Source organism: Malaclemys terrapin, chromosome 1, assembly GCF_027887155.1.
Source record: "Malaclemys terrapin pileata isolate rMalTer1 chromosome 1, rMalTer1.hap1, whole genome shotgun sequence".
In the NCBI taxonomy this organism is placed as follows: Eukaryota; Metazoa; Chordata; order Testudines; family Emydidae; genus Malaclemys; species Malaclemys terrapin.
The window spans coordinates 111,651,283-111,673,613 of NC_071505.1; the positions used below are offsets into that span (position 1 = coordinate 111,651,283).

At 49.2% G+C, this 22,331-nt stretch overlaps 1 protein-coding gene across 6 annotated transcripts in view; it reads right to left on the reverse strand.

Moving 5' to 3' along the window:
* ADA2 (adenosine deaminase 2) overlaps window positions 1–21,997 on the reverse strand; it is a 41,942-nt gene extending 19,945 nt beyond the window's left edge. The window contains exons 1-6 of one of the 6 annotated variants that reach the window (XM_054035473.1): window positions 21,910–21,997; window positions 11,797–11,881; window positions 10,644–10,715; window positions 4,902–5,062; window positions 3,741–4,048; window positions 15–240 (exon numbers count right to left, since the gene is read on the reverse strand). In XM_054035473.1, coding sequence (XP_053891448.1) covers window positions 15–240; window positions 3,741–4,035 — 521 coding nt within the window. In that variant the 5' untranslated portion in view covers window positions 4,036–4,048; window positions 4,902–5,062; window positions 10,644–10,715; window positions 11,797–11,881; window positions 21,910–21,997. Of the gene's footprint in view, window positions 1–14; window positions 241–3,740; window positions 4,049–4,901; window positions 5,063–10,643; window positions 10,992–11,796; window positions 11,882–16,560; window positions 16,606–21,909 lie in introns of those variants that run through there. The other 5 variants (XM_054035446.1, XM_054035438.1, XM_054035463.1 and 2 more) reach the window with 5 other exon arrangements.
* Between the last annotated feature and the right edge of the window lie 334 nt (window positions 21,998–22,331).

Genomic DNA, 22,331 nt, shown 5'->3' on the forward strand with positions numbered 1-22,331 from the left:
CATTGCTCACACACCTGTTATCGAACTCACTGATGTTGTGCAGCTGCTTCCGGTAAGTCTTTAGCAACACCCACTCTGAACAGCCCGGCGGCACTGGGCTGGGTGGGTGAGGCTTGGAAAACCTAAACTGAATAGTACCCACATTGGTGAAGCAGATGTAGCAGTCAGGTAGGTAGGTAGCATTGTGTACCAGCCAGTCCACGCTCAATATTGCATAGTCATGCAGGTGTAAGACAGCACCTGTGGGGGAAAGGGCAAACATAACAAGAAAGGGCTGCTGAAGTGAAGCAACATGACGACAATTAAATCCACCCATATGCGTGTGCCTGGAGGGTCTCATAGATACAGTCATGAGCAGCCCCCACAGCAGCAAGACTGCAAACCTGCCCTGCCTCCCCCCCATGTGAGACACAGATGGCACATTCCACATCAAACACAGGGCAGGCAGAGCGTGATGGCTCAGTTTGAGGGGAGGGGGGAAATCAATAGGGAGTTCTACGCTCTACTTCTCCACTGGGATGGAAAATGCACTGAGTTATTAAAGGTCTTTCAGACACACTTCACCGTGAGAGAGCTGGCACACACCCCACTGATTTAAAGAGGAACTTTCACACTAAGCAGCACTTTACCACACATACTATTTAACAGACAGACCTGAACCAAATCCCTGGATCTAAGCAGTTTGGATTCAGATGTGATTTTCTTCATCTAGCCCCTATTTTTACTGTGGGCCAGACCAAAACCTCAGATACTGACATGTTGGGGAATTCTGAGGTCAGAACAGAGATCTCTATTCATCTACTTAATCAAACACACACACACACACACACACACACACACACACTTCTGTCTTGTATTCATAGATTTCAAGGCCAGAAGCGATGACTGTGATAACCACTGACCTCCTGTACAACACAGGCCATAGAACGTCCGCAAAATGAATTCCTAGAGCAGATCTTTTAGAAAAACATCCAATCCTGATTTAAAAATGGTCTGATGGAGAATCCACCATGATCATAGAATATTGGGGTTGGAAAGGACCTCATGAGGTCATCTAGTCCAACTCCTGCTCAAAGCAGGACTAATCCCCAGACAGATTTTTGCCCCAGATGCCTAAATAGCTCCCTCAAGGATTGAACTCACAACCCTGGGTTTAAGCAGGCCAATGTGCAAACCACTGAGCTATCCCTCCCCCTCCTTAGTAAATTGTTCCAATGGCTAATTACCCTGACTAAAATTTACACCTTATCTGCTGCTGGCCATCACTACCTGCCTTGAGATGCACCGCTATCCTGCAGTAGATTGGCAACTGACGGAGCTTTTACTGCAACAGTCCATGGAGTGTGAAACTCATCACACACACACATACACACTTACACACACACACACACACTTCAGACCATCCCTCTGCATTATCAAATATCATCCCAGAACTCTCCTTTTCTAGAGATTTTTTTTTAAATGTTAGCTCTTGTGTAAAACCTCCCTTTTTAAAAGATGGTGTGGGATCTGGATTTTTTTGATGTATCAATTTGCATATCACAGCAATTTAATTGACTGTGGATTACCCTGAACTCCTTGAGTGTCAAGAGGCACTTTATAAACACAATAGTTACATTATTAGAGTATTTGACTTAAAGAAAACATGACTTAGTTGTTAGGATGCAAGGCTGCAGGTCAGGAGATCTGGGATCTATCCTAGGCTCTGCTACACATTTTTGTGTGTGACTTTGGACAAGTCACGTAAGGCCAAAGTTTCAAAAGTACTCTCTGATTTTGCGTGCCCAATTTTAAATGGCCTGACTTTCAAGGTGCTAAGCAACCAAAGTTCCTGACTTAAATAGAACTATGGTGGGAGAGCATCTTTGAAAAAACAGGCCATAGCAATCTAAAGTTGGGTCCCCAAAATCTAGACAGCACGTTCTGTGCCTCAGTTTCCTATATGCAGTCTGGAGTTAATATTACAATTTAATATTTGTATTACCATAATGGTCAGAAGCCCCACCCTTGATTGGGGCCCCAATGTGCTAGGCACTGTACAAATATAGAGACATAATCCCTTTCACAAAGGACTTACTATAAATACTGTAAAGAAGCTACAGGAGATTCACTAGTGCTTGGGAAGCGATTTAAGATCCTTTGGAGGAAAGGGATGTAAAGGCAGAAAGAGTTACATATTTTCCTTGCCATTTTTTCAAAAAGCTAAGATACTTATATTTTTAAACCGCAAATTCCCTGCTATTTGATTCAGCAGTGAAGGCATAATGGGGAGTTCGACATCTCAGTTATTTCTGTGGCAACCAACCATGATGCCATAAACCCCGGAGTCTGACATCACCGCAGGGAGAAGCTAGCAGATTAGGGAGATGGCTCTTGTTCAGACAGAAACAGACCAATTCAGAATGGTGGGAGCAAAGCAGTTTACTTTTTGTATAAATGCGCTCTCCACAAATTTTCCCCAGAGCAAGCCTCTGCCTTGCACCCCAATAGCCAGATTGAGAGGGTTCCGATCTGGTACTAGAACAGATCAATCTGAAAGGAGAACGCGTTGCACAAGAGGGAAGTGTGTTCTCAGGTTTCAAAGTGAAAGCCTTCTGTCTTCACCTAGAAAAGGAAGCCTAATTAAAATACTTTTCACTGCATCAGAGAGAGAAGTGGAAGGGTAGAAAGAAGTCAGTCAGCTGAGAGTCAAGGCCTTCAGATGTACAAATTCATTAACTCCTTGCTTCCCACATGGAACTGTCAAGGTCACAGCAATTCAGAGAGCCAGCAATAGCTAACTCCCTGCTGGTTAGACTGGATGGCTTAGATTTCAGATGGTCAAAAATATCCTCCCAACCACTCAGTATATTATAGTTATTAAGGATTAATTCTTAAAATGCTGACATGTTCCAGACTGCTAGCAAAACAAATGCATAGGACACTGTGCATGTATTTTACACTCATATAGTGACTTTCATCCTAAATCATCCCAAAGCACTTTACACACTATGTATGCACCATCTGGTGTAATGCAGCCATCTCTGAGGTGAAAGGCTGTAGCCAGCTTGTACACATCATGCTACACAAAGGTGGAGGGAGGGGAAGTTTCGGCCAAGGACGATAGGGCAAATTCCTGCACTTACAAACAGAGATCTTTCTCATCTGTGTGGATCAGAACTCAGTTTTTAAGGTCTCAACTGAAAGGCCCTAACAGAAATTCAGTTTTCATATAGATATTCTATAGATCAAACAAACACACAGTCTCCAACGCATTAATAGATCTATGCTGTACACAGCTACTTGTATAAGGACACATGTGACCACCACCACATGGCAGCATGTTGTACAAGGTCAGTCACAGGCCTGGGACGCACTGGAAGGATGAGCACCCCCAGCGCTGGAGTGCGCTACACAGAGGTCAGTGTCTTTCCCACATTATATTATTTTGTCTTCTTTCTCCTCCCAAGTGAGGTAAATGGTGCTGGAAAGGTCCATGCTGTACTGTTATACAGGATACCCACATGTTTGGAAACCCTCCCTGGCCAGTGTAATTCCTCCTTTCCCCCAGCCCAAAAGAGCCAGCCCTAATACAGCTCCTTCCAGGATCTGAAGTTGTTCTACTCAGCACCTGTTATAAGGTCCTTTTAGTTTGGGTGCAGCAGGGGTTTCACACTGACCGATTCTTGCCCCCCTCCTGGTCTCTGTTTTATCACTGAAAGCACTGGGACAACCAAGAACTCTCAGGGCAGAATCCCTACCTTTCGGCATACGTTTCAAGATGCTGAACACTGCACTTTGATCAATTAAGCCTTTGGCCCTGAAGAAGTGCATGCTGGGTGGGAAATATCCAGTCTTCTGGGCCTTGGCCACTTCCTTCTCCTTGAGGCTTATTAGATACTCATTGACCTGCTCTTCCCCCTTCCCCAGCACCAGGTTGCCACCGATCCGGCAGACGTTCTCCTGCTCCAACAGTAAGTCCCGCAAAGGGATGGGAAGGCAAAGAGGAACCAGACTCAGGACAAGGAATACCAGCCAACCAGCCTGAGGCTCCATGTCATGGACACACCTGGGGGAAAGACAATCAGAGCTGTAAGTGCAGGTCAAAAGGTGACATCTCAAGGGTGGTGCATTGGCTCTTTAACAAAGAAGTGCCAGGATGATGTGTGCTAGGCCATCCTGGTGAAGGGCCCTTGCAGGAGGGGTAGGAGAATCTGAGATGAATCAGGAGAAATATCTGACACTCACAAGTATTCAAAGGAATCAGTCAGTTTTGAAATGCATTTGACTCATAACATAGGCGTGTGCAGCACATTTCATTAGGGTGTGCACTCAGGGAGCCCCGCCCTGATCCACTCCCTCCCACTTCCCACCCCCTGACTGCCCCCCTCAGAATTCCCAAGCCCCCCCTGCTCCTTGTCCCCTGACTGCCCCCTCCTAAGACCGCCCCCCACTGTAACTGCCTCCCTAGGACCCTACCCCCTACCTGTCCCGACCCTTAGCCCCACCCCGACTCCCGGGACTCCCACCCCATCCAACTGCTCCCTGCCCCCTGACAGGATCCCCAGAACTCCCAACCCGTCCAACCCCGCCCCCCACTCCTTGTCCCCTGACCGCCTCCTCCAGAGACCCCCCAGCCCCCTAATCACCCCCCAGGAACCCACCAACTATCCAACCCCCCGGTCCCCTGACTGCCCCGACCCCTAGCCACACCCCGACCCCTGACAGGCCCCCTGGGACTTCCACACCCTATCCAATGCCCCCATTCTCCATCCCCTGACTGCCCCCGAGACCCTCTGGCCCATATCCAACCCCCCTGGCCTGGCCGGCCCAGCCCCCTTACCACACCGCGGCTCAGAACAGAGTCCCCATCAAATCCCACCCCCAGACATCCCCTTGACCAATGACGTGATGGCACTTACGGGGCAGGCACAGAGAGCACCAACCAAGCTGGAGCACAGCGATGGAAGAGCGCTATGACTGACGTAAGTCAAAGGTCATGTGTAGTGCTGGGGAGGCAGCGATTGGCTGGGCGGGCCCAGGCAGGGGAGCAAGGAGGGTAACGGTAGCAGCGTGGGGTTCACTGTGTGACACAATTACAACAACTTTGTGCAGCTGCTGGAGAAGTTTGTACAGGCAGCAAATCCACCCGCGCAGGGTGTAACTCTGCCACGCTGACTCATAGGTGCTGACTTTTGGTTTTGCCGGTGGGTGCCCTATCCTGGCTCGACCCCCTTATCCAAGGCTGCGCCCCCACTTCACCTCTTCCTGCCCCATCCTCCTAGACCTCCCTGAACACCACCTTCTTGCCAACTCCCTCCCCTAAATGCCTCCCAACAGCTGCTTACTCCTTTCTGCCCCCTCCTGCCTTAAGGGCGAGGTGTGGGTGCTGGAGGGGCACTCTGCCGGTTTTGAGGGGAGGCTATTTTCAACATATTTATACACTTTCATTCTAGTTATTGAAAGTGTGTTTATCATGGTAGCTCCCCTTCCTGATGTTTCCAGTTCTTGCTCTCCACCTGTGTCCCTTTTCCCATCTCTCTCTGCTCCCCACTTCTTGGTGGTTCTGTTTAGCGCCTGTTCCCACCAACACACTCAAAGCAGCTCTGTCTCCCCCCCAACCCCACCCCCTGCGGCCAGCCTAGAAACTACATGCCCTGACACAGAGAGAAATTTTATTCAACAGCCCAGCATAGAAATGGCCCATTCATTCATCTTGCTGTGTCGCCCTAGCTCTTTCCAATCCCAGGGCTGCAGCCCACCCCTACTTTGACTCCTTCACATACTCTATGACTTTTGTGAGAGGAGGGGACGGTTATCGGCAGGGGAGGAGATAAACTTTCTCTCTTGGAGGAAAAGCCCCTCAGGCAGGCTTGATCTGGGCATGGGAGAGGGGGAGACAGCTTTGAGCTGGGCAAGCATTACTTTCCAGGCATGAGGCTGCAGTGAAGCCCCTCTGGACGGGTAAAGAAGGGGGAGGGGGGCGAGCTGTGGGCCCCAGCCCAATTTCACTCATCAGACACAAGGGAGAACTTTTCTTAAAGGAACCATGTCCTTTGGTTTGTTCCCCTGCCCAGCACTAAGGGGGTCTGCAGCTGGTTTCTCCTGGCTGAAGGGGGAGCACAGGTCCTGGGGGAAACACCAGGGTGGGCTGAGAGAGGCTGGCTCAGTCCTTGAGAAAGCCCCCAGCCCATACTCCCCCCAGCAGCCCCCTGGAGCCAGCTGAGAAGCTGCCCGCCCATCTCCCCCCAGCCCCCTGCCAAGAAGCTGCCCACCCCTCTGAAGCTAGCCCAGAAGCTGCCGTGGCTTGGCTGCTGGTCCCGCGTAACCCAGCTCCCTCTACCCTGAAAATCAGAAAGACTCACTCACCTCTACCTGCAGTCTGGGAGCTTCAGCAGTGGCAGGAGAAACAGCTGATAGGCAGGGACTTCCCGCCAAACAGCTGATTAGCTGCAGCCAGCCAAAGAGCTGATGAGGGCTGCTGCAGCATGCTAAATAGCTGATTGGCAGTTGCCTGATCTCCCCCGGGGGGGGGGGGGGGGGGTGCTAAGCAGCCTCTTCCTCCTCCCCCCTACGAGCCTCCAGCAGGGGAGGAGCAGCCTTAGCAGCCTTCCTAGACTGAGCTCAGGCATGATTAGGGTGTACCTGGGCACACCCCGTTTGCATGCCTATGACTCATAACCATTCAAGTAGGCAGTAAGATCCTGTGAGGAGAGAGGGTATCACTGTTGGATCAGGCTGACAGTGCATCACACTGTCCAGCTTACTCAGTGCTATGGGAAGGGGGTCTGTGGCAAAGGACTGGCCCTAGAAGCAGTGATTTGTGAGGTCAGGACATTATGCTTCTGAGCCAGCCCTATGGTTTTCATAGATTCTAGGACTGGAAGGGACCTCGAGAGGTCATCGAGTCCAGTCCCCTGCCCGCATGGCAGGACCAAATACTGTCTAGACCATCCCTGATAGACATTTATCTAACCTACTCTTAAATATCTCCAGAGATGGAGATTCCACAACCTCCCTAGGCAATTTATTCCAGTGTTTAGCCACCCTGATAGTTAGGAACTTTTTCCTAATGTCCAACCTAAACCTCCCTTGCTGCAGTTTAAGCCCATTGCTTCTTGTTCTATCCTTAGAGGCTAAGGTGAACAAGTTTTCTCCCTCCTCCTCATGACACCCTTTTAGATACTGAAAACTGCTATCATGTCCCCTCTCAGTCTTCTCTTTTCCAAACTAAACAAACCCAATTCTTTCAGCCTTCCTTCATAGGTCATGTTCGCAAGACCTTTAATCATTCTTGTTGCTCTTCTCTGGACCCTCTCCAATTTCTCCACATCTTTCTTGAAATGCGGTGCCCAGAACTGGACACAATACTCCAGTTGAGGCCTAACCAGCGCAGAGTAGAGCGGAAGAATGACTTCTCGTGTCTTGCACACAACACACCTGTTAATACATCCCAGAATCATGTTTGCTTTTTTTGCAACAGCATCACACTGTTGACTCATATTTAGCTTGTGGTACACTATAACCCCTAGATCCCTTGCTGCCGTACTCCTTACTAGACAGTCTCTTCCCATTCTGTATGTGTGAAACTGATTTTTCCTTCCTAAGTGGAGCACTTTGCATTTGTCTTTGTTAAATTTCATCCTGTTTACCACAAACCATTTCTCCAATTTGTCCAGATCATTTTAAATTATGACCCTGTCCTCCAAAGCAGTTGCAATCCCTCCCAGTTTGGTATCATCTGCAAACTTAATAAGCGTACTTTCTATGCCAATATCTAAGTCATTAATGAAGATATTGAACAGAGCCGGTCTCAAAACAGACCCCTGCGGAACCCCACTTGTTATGCCTTTCCAGCAGGATTGGGAACCATTAATAACAACTCTGAGTACGGTTATCCAGCCAGTTATGCACCCACCTTATAGTAGCCCCATCTAAACTGTATTTGCCTAGTTTATCGATAAGAATATCAAGCGAGACCGTATCAAATGCCTTACTAAAGTCTAGGTATACCACATCCACAGCTTCTCCCTTATCCACAAGACTCATTATCCTATCAAAGAAAGCTATCAGATTGGTTTGACACGATTTGTTCTTTACAAATCCATGCTGGCTATTCCCTATCACCTTACCACCTTCCAAGTGTTTGCAGATGATTTCCTTAATTACTTGCTCCATTATCTTCCCTGGCACAGAAGTTAAACTAACGGATCTGTAAAAACAACAAGGAGTCTGGTGGCACCTTAAAGACTAACAGATTTATTTGGGCATAAGCTTTCGTGAGTAAAAACCTCACTTCTTCGGATGCATCCGAAGAAGTGAGGTTTTTACTCACGAAAGCTTATGCCCAAATAAATCTGTTAGTCTTTAAGGTGCCACCAGACTCCTTGTTGTTTTTATAGATACAGACTAACACGGCTACCCCCTGATACTTAACCGGTCTGTAGTTTCCTGGGTTGTTTTTATTTCCCTTTTTATAGATGGGCACTATATTTGCCCTTTTCCAGTCTTCTGGAGTCTCTCCCGTCTCCCATGATTTTCCAAAGATAATAGCTAAAGGCTCAGATACCTCCTCTATTAGCTCCTTGAGTATTCTAGGATGCATTTCATCAGGCCCTGGTTACTTGCAGGCATCTAACTTTTCTAAGTGATTTTTAACTTGTTCTTTTTTTATTTTATCTGCTAAACCTACCCCCTTCCCATTAGCATTCACTATGTTAGGCATTCCTTCAGACTTCTCGGTGAAGACCGAAACAAAGAAGTCATTAAGCATCTCTGCCATTTCCAAGTTTCCTGTTACTGTTTCTCCCTCTTCACTGAGCAGTGGGCCTACCCTGTCTGTGGTCTTCCTCTTGCTTCTAATGTATTGATAAAAAGTCTTCTTGTTTCCCTTTATTCCTGTAGCTAGTTTGAGCTCATTTTGTGCCTTTGCCTTTCTAATCTTGCCCCTGCATTCCTGTGTTGTTTGCCTATATTCATCCTTTGTAATCTGCCCTAGTTTCCATTTTTTATGTGACTCCTTTTTATTTTTAGATCATGCAAGATCTCGTGGTTAAGCCAAGGTGGTCTTTTGCCAAATTTTCTCTCTTTCCTAACCAGCGGAATAGCTTGCTTTTGGGCCCTTAATAGTGTCCCTTTGAAAAACTGCCAACTCTCCTCAGTTGTTTTTCCCCTCAGTCTTGATTCCCATGGGACCTTACCTATCAGCTCTCTGAGCTTACCAAAATCCGCCTTCCTGAAATCCATTGTCTCTATTTTGCTGTACTCCCTTCTACCCTTCCTTAGAATTGCAAACTCTATGATTTCATGATCACTTTCACCCAAGCTGCCTTCTACTTTCAAATTCTCAATGAGTTCCTCCCGATTTGTTAAAATCAAGTCTAGAACAGCTTCCCCACAGTAGCTTTTTCAACCTTCTGAAATAAAAAGTTGTCTGCAATGCAGTCCAAGAATTTGTTAGATAGTCTGTGCCCCGCTGTGTTATTTTCCCAACATATATTTGGATAGTTGAAGTCCCCCATCACCACCAAATCTTGGGCTTTGGATGATTTTGTTAGTTGTTTAAAAAAAGCCTCATCCACCTCTTCCACCTGGTTAGGTGGCCTGTAGTAGACTCCTAGCATGACATCACCCTTGTTTTTTACCCCTTTTAGCCTAACCCAGATACTCTCTGTCGGTTAATGGACCGACTAAGGGACACTCAAAGACAGGGCACCATGCTCCTAGGCCAGCCTGTAGGTCAGAGTATGTATGTGTGGGAGGCTGGGTGGAGGGGGATAAGGAGACAGGTCTGTTGTCATACAGAGTATACTGAACTTCAGAAACATTCAGGTTCTGTTACTCGACAGTCCAGGAGAGACCGTGCTGATCACACAGCAAAATGCATTCTCGCTGTTAAAAGGGAGAGTTCTGGGGGCTTCACATCAAGCTCAGGGGGGAGGGATAGCTCAGTGGTTTGAGCATTGGTCTGCTAAACCCAGGATTGTGAGTTCAATCCTTGAGGGGGCCATTTAGGGATTGGGGCAAAAAAAAACTGTCAGGGACAGTACTTGGTCCTGCTAGTGAGGCAGGGGACTGGACTTGAGGACCTTTCAAGGTCCCTTCCAGTTCTAGGAGATAGGTATATCTCCATATATTACCACAGTGCACTAACACCCCCTTCACACCAGTAGTCAGGCATCTCCGGTGCCCGGATATCATAGGCCACAGCATGCACCATAAGAACTGGTAGAAAAGAGAGAGAGGGGAGAGAATGTGGTGAGTCAGAGAAGACAGACGCATGAGAAATGACTCTCGCTCCCCAAAGAGCATTGTTGGAATACAATCTTCCAGCAATGGGCACCAGTCTAGAGGGTCCCTAATCACATCAGACTAACCCAGTCTTGAGAAGGACTCAGGGCTGCAAGACAGGTCACTATGGCTCATGTATTACATCCCCATACACATTTCCTGCTTCAGCCTTCTACCCAGCTCCCGCCTTTTTGCCTGCTGCCCCATCACGCTCCTCTCCCACACAATAGCTGGCAGCAAGATGGAATCTCCTATACAATTTAGCTCACGAATGAAGGGGTTAGATACAGCTCTAGAGCCAGCCAGTTCTGATCCCAGCATAGCAAAAGCGTCTTAAAAAAACACAACAGCCTCAGTGAGACAGACCCACTTACTGTCGATTTTCTCTTCCTTGCGTCCAGAGATCATCCAACTGCAACCGAGATAGCAGATCCTAGTCACCGCTCCTTCAGACAAATCGGTACAAAGCAAAGCTGCTATTAAAATACAGAACAAATCAAACAAGCCTACATTGGCAGTTCCAATTCCTTGTTTTAGTTTCACTTTTAGTCTTATGGCTTGTTGTAGGGTGACCAGACAACAAGTGCGAAAAATTGGGCTAGGCGGTGGGGGGTAATAGGAGCCTATATGAGAAAAAGACCCAAAAATCAGGACTGTCCTATAAAATCAGGACATCTGGTCACCCTAGTTGTTGTGTTTAGATGCTGGATGTGATTATTAGAACTGGGAGCACTGGGTGCTGGGAGTCTGAAAGGACAGGAAACAGGAAGGAGGGGGGAGGAGTGGAGGAGGCGGGGAGAGTTACAGAGTGTGCAGCTACAGCTTGGAAAAGAGATTTCCACTGTAAATAAAGTTCTGTTGAAGTTGTTAATACTTTGCTTGGTGGATACAACACTTGTCTAGAGACTTCAGAATATATTTTAAAAGAAGAGAAGGGGAGGGGGGCAGGAAAGGTTATGAGAAAAAGAAACTAAAGGAATGTAAGGAGCAGAAAGCCTTGGCAGGCCAGGTGAAGAGGGCTGAGGTAACAATAGGCTGAGCTAGCAGGAGGACATTCCAGAACTGCTTGGAGAATGGGAAATGGAGACCCAGAGCAGCAGAAACATTACGACACATCCTCCACACAGGATATGGTCAGGGGAAAGGAGAGTTCTCTGGTGGTTCTCAGAAAGCCAGCTGGTCACATAGCATTTCCTCATCCTTCTATCCCATCTGCTAAATTTTAACCTCTTCACTGCCCTCACGTGAGGAGTCATTGTCATCTCTGTGTAACTGTCACCCACTCATAATCTGACAGTTTTACAAAGATGACAAATGTACTCTCAGGAGAGGTTTGGGCCCAGGCTATTTTACAAACTGCATTGCTTCCTACTCTGAGGCCCCACCCAAACTGCCACAGAAATACACATCTGCCGAGCTATTTTAATACAGTTCAGGGTAAGCCGGTTTAAACTAGGGTGACCAGATGATAACTGGAAAACATCGGGACCGCCGCAGGGGGAGCGCCTTTTCAATTGTTACTCTCACCCGTCTGGGTCTTTGGCGGCACTTCGGCGGAGGGTCCTTCAGTCGCTGACGGTCTTCGGCGGCATTTCAGCAGCGGGTAATAAGCCTTGCCGCCAAAGAAAGAAGTACCCTCTTAGTCAAGATCCCCAGCTAGTCGTATTCAAACACACTTTTAATGGTTTTTGTCCAATCAACATTGACTATAAGCAAACTGGGCTAAAGTCATCCCTGATATAATTCCATTTTTACTAGAGCTGAATTTGGCACACAGGGCCAATTCTGCTCTCACACTAGATGTAAATCAGGAGTAACTCTGAGGTATACTAGCATCAGAGCTGGTCACACTAACAAGAAATCATGACAATTATTGTAATTTTGAGGGTGTTTCCACTTCGCGTGGTTCAAAATGGACCCCTTTTGGTTTTTTTTAGACATTTTAAATAAAAAATGTTACAAATTGTGTTTATCAAAGACTGTTTTCAGTACATAAAAAGAATAACAATCTAGATCAGAGGTGGGCGAACTACGGCCTGTGGGACCCTTCTGCCCAGCCCCTGAGCTCCTGGCCCAGGAGGCTAGCCCCCAGGCCCTCCCCTCCTGTTCCCCCTCCCCCACAGCCTCAGCTCGCTCCACTGCTGTCGCAATGCTCTGGGTGGCGGGGCTCTGAGCTCCTGGGGGAGCGCCACTGCAGAGCCCAGCCTGACCCGGTGCTCTGTGCTGCGAGGTGCGTGGCTGTAGCGCCACCAGCCACCGGTGCTCCAGGCAGCACGGTAAGGGGGCTAGGAGCAGGGGGGTTAGATAGAGGGCAGAGGAGTTTGGGGTGGTGGTCAGGGGGCTGGGGTGTGGATAGGGATCGGGGCGGTCAGAGGGCGGAGAACGGGGGTTGAATGGGGGCAGGAGTCTGGGGGAGCAGTCAGGAAGGAGGGGGGTGGTTGGATGAGGCACGGGGGGCAGTCGGGTGGGGGTTCTGGGGGCGGTCAGGGGACAGGGAGCAGGGGGGTTGGATGGGACAGGAGTCCTGGGGGTGGGCCGTCAGGGGGCAGATGAGGGGGGAGTGGGCCATGCCCCCCTCCCCTAACTGGCCCTCCATACAATTTCCAAAATCTGATGCAGCCCTCAGGCCAAAAAGTTTGCCCGCCCCTGATCTAGATAATTATTTAAATTACAAATGCCACCAAAAATTAAAAAAATCAACAGTTCTTGAAAACAAAAAACAATCTCCAAACAAGTCATTTTTTAATAATGCTTTACATTGCAAGATAGCAACTGGCACTAATTGATACTAACCATGATCAGAATCAAGTCGCTGGGGCTTAAACCCGTTAGTGTGGCTGCCCTCTGAAAATTCCAACTGTATTCGACAACAGGTGCCAGACCTGTCTCTTCCCTCTCTGACTCCACTCAGCTGAAAGTGACAATCAGGGCCGGCTCCAGGCACCAGCCGAGCAAGCTCGGGCTTGGGGCGGCAGATTCTAAGGGGCGGCATTCCATCCAATCCTAGGGTGGCACGGCCGCCCTTTTTTTTTTTTTTTTGGTTCGTTGCTCCAGCCGCCCTGTAGGGGGCAGCGGCGTGGAGGAGGGAAGTGGGCTGCGCGCTCCATCTGCCCCAGCACCGGTGCCAGGTCTGCAGCAAGCCTGGCAGCCCGCATCCTTCCCTCCCCGCCGACCTTCAATTCACCTGCAGGCGGGAGCGGTGTGGAGCCCTCCCGGCAGGCAGCGCAATAGGAGGGGCCGAGTGGCTAGTACCCCGGCTGAAGGAAGCCCTGGCCACCCCCCTTCTCTCTTTCCCCCTCGCTCCCTCACCCTCCCCCCCGCTAGCTGGGGCGCTCACTCTGCTGCCCGGGGCACGTCTGCAGCGCAGGGAGTCCCGCTAGCCAGCGCGGCCGGGGGAGGCAGCTGTGAGCTGCCAAGTAAGTGGCACCAAAAGTTTGCACCTGGCTACGGACGCCCTGAACGTGTTTTTTTTTTTTTTTGCTTTGCCACTCTGGCCGCCCTGCATGGGTTTTTTTTGCTTCGCCGCTCCGGCTGCCCCGCACTTTTTTTTTTTTGCTTGGGGTGGCAAAAAAGCCAGAGCTGGCCCTGGTTACAATGGTTTCTCATGGGTGCGCACAGGTGGAACGGAGTTCAACACCTGTGGTATGAAGGGGTGGCCTACCTGTAGTTCTATCAGGGATCTACCACGCTGTCTTGCAACAACTGTTAACCTTGACTGAGCCTTGTTTTCAACTCCAGCTGAGGGAGCATATATGGAGGGCATCAGGGATCCATGCTTGATGGCCAATTTAAACATGTCAGAATGTTTTTTAGTGTGGATACAGCTTAAGATGGCCTCTCCTCTGGGGCAGTTTCAAGGAACTGGAGAGTATAACCTCTCACCGAACACAAGAGACACACAGTGCTCCACAGCAACTATTAGTTCCCTAAAAACAATACAAGGATCAGAGGATAAAGTGTATGAGGAGAGGTGAGGGAAGAGAAATGCATGTAGACTAGAAAAGAAAGTTCAGCAGGAACAAGAGCTCTGTCTATAAATACCTTCAAGGGAACAATATAGATGAAGGAAGGGAATTACTCCAATTATCTGAAAGTAGTAAAGCAGAGAGCAACAGCCTAGAGCTAGAACCATAAAACCAAATTCAGGTTAGGCATTAAGAAAAATGTCTTTACAGAGAAATAGGGCACAGACTCCAAGAGAAGAGTGTTTAGACATCATCAGTGCAGAGAGCTAAGGGATTAGACAAGACACATGTACGAAGAAACAGTAGTCCACAGAGCACTGACTGGTGGTTCTCAGATAGCCAGCTGGTCACACAGCATTTGCTCATCCTTACATCCCATCTGCTAAATTTCATTTAAGCTAAAAATGCACAAAATACTTCCCTAGCAAGACTTTTCTATGTAAGCAATTGCAGTAGTTGCCATGAGGATTGTATGTAAATACAAGGAGAGGTGATCTGTGAGATCATAAGTGGGGGGACAGGTGTTCATCAAAATCCTCTCTCTATTAAAATGTGGTCCATACTATGAAAAAGTTTGAGAACCCTGCACTAGCAGGAATAAGGACAATGAGATTGCATTTATATCATATGTAAAAGGATCCCAAAGCACTTTATTAATCAAGCTGTACCAAATATCCATATAGTAGTCACTCCACCTGCTACTAAAACATAGCCCTCTCTGGGGTGAAACATGACAGCCATTTTAAGCCCACAGCAGTGAACAAAATGGAAAGCAGAGGGGAATTTAGCGAGATAAAATGTAATTACTCAAGTTGGAATTTGGCCAGACACCATAGTTAACATAGGATAACCATAGCCTATCCTTGTGAATATCATGGTTTCTTTAATGTCAGGGCCTTAATTTTAGGCCTCCTTGGAAAGCCAGGCATGACACAGGGAAACTTGTACAATACAGAGGATCAATACAGATTAACTAGGAGGTGTTTTCCATAAGCAACTGCCTCTAACCCCAGTTCTGCCAATCCCTCCCTTTTCTCATTCAACCAAGACCCATTGGAGAAAACTAAAGCCCTGTCCACATTACCAGTGGATAACATGGTTTGTGGCTACATAACACAACTTTAAAGGCACATTGGTGCCCTGTTGCACTATGGGAAAGAGGACTTTTACAAAGCTTTCAATTGTCTTTTAGCAGCAGGCAGGTATTCTCAGTGAAGTACCCTGGATGCAATTTCATTCCCACACTCCAACCCAACAGAGCCAGTTTTCATTTTATTCATCCATTCTGCAAAGTTCATCTTTCTTCTCCAGCTTCCGCTTTCAGGACCAACCCATTGCATCACAGCTCAGCATGACAATGTCGCAACACAACATCACTGCACTAGCCCAAAAGAAATATTAGGACACTTTGATGGTTTGCAGGGCAATGTGAAAATCAAGGTAAAGCATACACAAATCATGTCTGGGTAACGTTTTCCTACTAACCCATTTTTTAAAAACAGTTTTGCTAATCCACAATGAAAGTGGAAAGACGCTCCCTGAATAGTGGTTTGAGAGTTGAAAGATTGGTGTTCTAGTCCTGGCTCTGCCACTGGCACGCTGTGTGACCTCGGGCAAGTTACTTAACCTCTCTTCTCCAGTATCCTTATCTGTAAAATGGGGATAAAATTAATGGAGATATCCTATCCTATCTCCCAGAACTGGAAAGGACCTTAAAAGGTCATCGAGTCCAGCCCCCTGCCTTCACTAGCCAGACCAAGTACTGATTTTGCCCCAGACCCCTAAGTGGCCCCCTCAAGGATTGAATTCACAACCCTGAGTTTAGCAGGCCAATGCTCAAACCACTGAGCTATCCCTCTGGCCAGGGATGATCCTTCCCTAACTACTTCACAGGGGAACTGTGAAAATTATGATTATTTATTTGTATAATGATAGTACCTATCAACCGCAGTCATGGACCAGGACCCCATTGTGCTTAGCACTGTACAGACACAGAACAAAAAGACAGTCCCTGCCCCAAAGAACTTACGATCTAAGATTAGTTAGTGTGTGTAAAGCACACCGAACATGCAAAGTATAAGTAAGTACTAAGTATTATCAGTTATTAAGGATTGACTGTCTCACAACACTTGGGATGACTAAAACATCCCCACCAGCCTGATAAATAACTTATACTTTTGTCTGGCTGGGCAAATGAGGTGGTCAGTGGGAGATCTGCAGGGAGGAAGAGGCATGTCTGCTGTGGCCTGTGCTTGCAGCTTAGCATCCGAGCCTGTGACCCAGCAAGTTCACCTACAATTTGCTCCATCTATGCACATAAACTCACCCTCAGGCTGCCTTTTCATCCATCCTGAGTTGCATCTACACCCACCTGATGACATTTAAAAAGAGAATCACAGTTACAAGAATTGGAATCTGGTAATGCAGAGCCAGGGAAAAAGCTACACTCCCAGGTTAACAATTAATCACTCAGGGAATGAAGCCACTGATTTGTAATCATTGCCTGGCTCTCAAATATAATAGCCGTGAATTCCTGTGACCACCGTCTGAGACGAGGCGCTTTGGGCTATTCCCAGTGCACTTGCTAAAATTCAAATCAGTTGCAGAGCAAGTCTCTTAGCTCTGTGAGCTCAGCCGCTTATCAGCAAGAGGAGTCAGTGTTGCTAGCCAGCAGCAGTCTGAATAACCTCCCCTCCTCCCCCCATCACTGTCCTGCTACTGAGCTGAGGTTTCATTTTCAAGTAACCCTACGTAAGAACTGCATCATCTCTCCCCTGCACCCCTCCTGGACTGTTCTCTGCTTCCATAACCCCAGGCTTGTAGCTACAGTAACTGAACGGACAAAGCAAAGAAAACCTTTGTATGGTAACACCAAGTCACTAAGGGCCAGTGCTGCAAGGTCCGGAGCGCCCTCAATTGTCAGGAATTGATGTCACCCTTTAGAGTAGGGGCTCCGCACTGCACAAAATCAGGTCCCAGGCTGTTTCCAAGGTTTCTATGCAAGGCACCTAGAGAACATTAGCAGGGCCCCAAGCCAATTATTTGTTTTTTCCCCCACATCTCTTGTCTCTCTCCAATCTTGGGCAGTAAAAAAAGAAAGCAAACTGGGTAACAGACTGCATGTTGTACCTCCTGCTCTCAGGGTTACCGAGAATCCCTGTCCTGCTCACTTTCTCACTTTAAAGGAAGGAGAAAACCCAATGAGCTCCCGTCAATGTGGGAATTTTTTCCATTAGTAATTTCACATCAGTGCCTGCCCCCCCTGTCTAACCTTCACCCCACACACACATAAAAAAACACTTATCCTCTCTAGAGCTTATGCTAGACATGCTGTTGCCCCCCAAATATCTGCACAGATAGGGGAGTTATCTTCCTTAATTCTACCCACTATAAGCTGCAACCTGCTCCTGTGCATGAGGCAGGGAACAGAGGAAGAGACTAAGGGCTTGTCTACACTGGCAATTTACAGCGCTGCAACTTTCTTGCTCGGGGCCTGAAAAAACACCCCCCCGAGCGCAGCAAGTTTCAGCGCTGTAACGTGCCAGTATAGACAGTGCACAAGTGCTGGGAGCCGCTCTCAGCGACTACACAAGCAGGGCCGGCTCTGGCTTTTTGGCCGCCCCAAGCAAAACAAAAAACAAAACAAAAAAACACGGGGCGGCCAGAGCGAGTGCAGGGAGACCGGCTGGGGGGGGGGAGGGGGAGGGAGCGGGCGGGAGAGAGAGAGAAGGGGGCGGCCAGGGCTACAGCAGGGGCGCTGCCACGTGGCCCCTCCTGCTGCACCGCCTCCTGCCGCCTGCCACGAGGGCTCCGCTCCGGTCGGCGGGGAGGGAAGGAAGAGGACTGCCCTGCAGGGCGCTCTGGTTCTCCGCGCCGCCGCCCCCTACAGGGCGGCAGGAGCGGAACAAGAACAACAACAACAACAAAAGCGGCCATGCCCCCCTAGGATTGGGCAGAATGCCGCCTCCAACAATCTGCTGCCCCAAGCGCCAGCTTGCTCAGCGGGTGCCTGGAGCTGGCCCTGTACACAAGGTATGTTAAACTGCTGCCACGGCAGCGCTTTAGCATTGCCAGTGCAGACTAGCCCTTAGGTCCAAACAATACTATAAAATTAACTATGTTGGTGGATGTTTCATCTTGTAGTGTAGATAGGACCTAACCCAACTCAGATCTGCCCTCCTTTCCTACGAACACCTTGGCTAATCCTGCTCAAAACAGGAATAGATGACAGTAGTTAAGACCCCGGGCCCACACTAGTACTGGCAATAAAAATTCCTACCACTGATGAGAAAAATAGTCCAAGTAGACAAGACCAACTGTGTTATGACAGTGTTTGCTTTCAGCTGCATAGGTGTAACCAGCCTATGTTATAACCAGTATGGCATAGTAGGCGGCATAGATGGGACTGAAGGCAACACCAAAACAGCTGTGGCACAACCACGAAATAACTGGGTCTGCCAATAGGGCAGTAGCTATACTTTACACAGGAACTTTTCTCTTAACTGTGTTATCATCCTATATTTCCACAGCAAAAGCTACCTTAAACAGCTGGATGCAATTCCTCCTCAGAACTTATTAGGGTGACCAGATGCCACAGATTAAATATCGGGACGCGGGGGGGGGGGGGGGGGGGAAGAGAAAAAAAAGGCCACGGCGGAGGGGGGCAGAGAAGAAAAAAGCCGGCGGCGGAGAGGGAAAAAAAAACAAAAACGGCTGGAGCACCCCCCAGCCGAGCCGCGCTCTGGGCCCCTCCTGCAGCTCCCTGCCCAGCTGTTCCCGGGCTCTGTTGCCCCGGCCCCGCAGCAGGGGCTGCTCCGCTCCACCCCGCCAGTGCTGGGACACTCGCCCCCACAGCCCCGGACAGCCCCTCTCCAGCCGCGGGGAGCTCGGGGACCCGGGCAGGGGGCGAACCAGGTAGCCGGGCCCAGCCCCTCCCGGCAGGAGCGTGTCCGCCTCCGACCCACCGCACTGCCCCGCGGGCTGCAGGGCTGGAGCAGCCTCCGCACTGCGCTCCCGGCCCCGGGCCCTGAAGGCAGCGGTGAAGCCAAGGGGCTTGCCCTGGTGACCCTAAGTGAGCCTGGCACACCGAACGGGTCCTCCCAGGGACTGGTCCAGAGCACGAACGTGTGGGTGCGGAAAAGGGCTGCTTCATGGTCCCGGTGAAGCCGGTCTGAGCAATTTCCCTCCCATTTGCTACCTGACTCCGAGCTCTGCCCCCGGAGCAGGTCCAGGCTGGAGCGGAGAGCACAGGGCTAATCACCATGTTAATGCGGTTCCCTCCTGCAGCATCACTACACCAGGGGAGCGGGTTCCCGGGGCTGCGAGATCCGAGGCACTTTCCTGCCCAGCCCCAGCACTTTTCCAGAGCTCGCTCAATCCCCTGGATGGCGGCAGCAGCCAAACCATCCTGTAACTGCTGCTTGGTCTCTGCTCCGTGTTCCCCCAGCACCAGCCGCTCTCCTCGATTGTGCAGCGGCCTGGGCAGGAGCCCCCTCGTTTCCCTCCTGGGGGAGCAGCCCCCTTGCCCGCCCGGTGCCGGAGCTGGCTCACCAGCTCCAGGAAGCGCCACCCTCCCTCCCAGGCTTGCGCCGCCATGCTGCAAGCCTCGGAGGGAGGAGGAATTCCGCGTGGTTGGGGAAGAGGTGGGGTCAGGGCGGGGATTTGGGGAGGGAGCCAATGCGGGAAGGAGGGGACGGAGCCGGGGCGCGGGGGGGGGGGGGCGAGAGTCCCTCCAGGACGACAAAATTGCTTGTTTGTCCAGTGTCCCGACCGCACATCGGTTGGGACGCGGGACAAACAAGCCAATATCGGGACAGTCCCGATAAAATCGGGACATCTGGTCACCCTAGAACTTATACCTGTTTTTGCCTGAAGTTTATAAGCTAGTTCTCCCACTCCTCTGTACCGTTTACCCTCTGGGAGAGAGAAAGGCTGGATGCTTTGACACAGATAGTGATGCACTTCATCTGGCTTTGCTTGAAGGTGCAGGGAACTGGAGGAGAGAGATGTTTTTTGGTGTTAAAGAAAGACAGACGTTTGTTGCTGCTTTCCCTCCTTTCTTTTGTGAAGATTCACTGCTGGAAAGAAGCAGTGAAAGGTGATGTAGTGTAGCCAGGGCAAGTTCATAAAGCAATTGCCTGTGCTACAGAAATGAACAGGTTTAAGTATAGTTTAAACAGGTTTGAAACCCGGCTAGGGCTGGGGGCGGAGGTGGCAGGAAGCACAGTGTAGGGGGGGAATAGGTACCTATATAAGAAAAAGCCCCAAAAATCAGGACTGTCCCTATAAAATTGGGACATCTGGTCACCCTAATTCAGACCTCACTCTTGGATGCTGAAGGGTGACAAGACAAGGAGTATCAAGTTACCAATGATTGCTGGAGTCTTTGGGATTCCTTGCTCAGGAAAGATGACTAACATCCACCAATAGCCTTGCTAGACTGTCCTTTTCTCCTTCACAGCATCCAGGTGAACATTTTTCAAGGTATATTGATAAGGGGCAGCAGGCCAGCTGCCTGGCCGACATAATAGGTTCAAAGACTTCAGTCTAGGAACGTTCAGACTCTGCCCAAACGAGGGCCACATTGGAAACTTGCTAGTAACATGAGGGGAGTGGCTAATTCACATAAAATAAATCAAGAGCAGCCCCAAGGCTACTTGGGTGAAGTTGGACCATAGCACGTTGGAACCTGCAGGCTCGTTGACCACACCAATGCCTGAAGGAAGAGCGCAGCTTTGGACAACACAGTAGAATTCCAATGAGTGCAATCTGGCCTGAAGGCATGTTTTAGCCACCCTAGCATTAGTTACCATTTATTTCACTGATGTAAACCCGTGATGGCTACACACCGTGATCGTAGGGAACAGGGATAAATCCCTGTGTACACTGAGCCAATCAGGCTCTCTGGCAATGTATCAATTGCTATGCCTGTTAATCACTGAAGCTCAAGGAAATACACTTAAAAGAAAACAACAAACCACTAGACACATTGAGCAGCCAGGACAAGCCTACCCTGTTGAAATTACATTGTAATTAAAACATAATAAAAACTGGCATTTATTGATGAGTTATATTAACCCTGTCTGAAACCATTTGAACAAATTAAGCCGCATAATGGTATTTTTCTTCACTGTTAAAAGCACTAAGACATGACATAGATCAATGATAATACCCACGTTGGCTCTTTGTAATTGGAAGAAGAAAGCTTTGCCGCTGGAAAGCTTCAATTGGCATGGCTTCAGCCAATAAGAAGGCACCTACAAGGGACCCTGCTGGCAAGCCCCAAAAGATAATGCCAGGGTACTTACATGGGCATATAAAGCATGCTCTCAAAAACACTGCCAGGAGCCCAGCTGTCCCACTCCAGGGGACATTTCCAGGGTATTTGCATGAGCAGATACCAATGTATGCCCCAGAAACCATTGCCAGGGCCCCTGCTGGCACATAGCAGTGGATGCTTCCAGGGGACTTGCACAGTCATATACTAGTGCCTGCCTCGAGTGTCAGTGCCCCCCTATACATATACCACAGATCCTACATGGGCACAGACGTGTCTCGGGGGGGGGGAGGTTTCTGCCAGGAAAATATACTAGTGAATGCCTCAATGGGCACTGCCAAGGCTGGGGCCTGTGTCCCAGGTGAATTGTTCTCTAGTTGTTTTGCAACGGTTACAAACCTGTAAGGCAGAAAAACTGATAGACCCTGAGCTCCTTCCTTCCTTCTCCCAGCTGCTTCTGTCTCTCTCAAGCCACACAACAGCTGAGCAGATAAACAACTTGCCACCTGCTCCCACCTCCAACCCCGCCCCCTACATCCGATATGTCTCCACCTCCTCGTCCAATGCTCTGTTCCTGTGTTTGTATTCTCCTCCCTTAAGGCACAGTCCCCTGCAGCAACACAGCAGCCACTGCTGCGTGCCTTCCTCTTTAGCTAAAGGAGGGGCACATTGTGAAGAAAGCGATAGAGCTGTCTGTTCTCATTGCAAACAAGCTGACACCTTGAAATAACAACTTAGCCAGCATCCAAACTAAGACAGACAGGAAATCCCACCCTCCGTCTTTGCAACGCCACAGCATATTCAAATTCTGAACAGCCTGA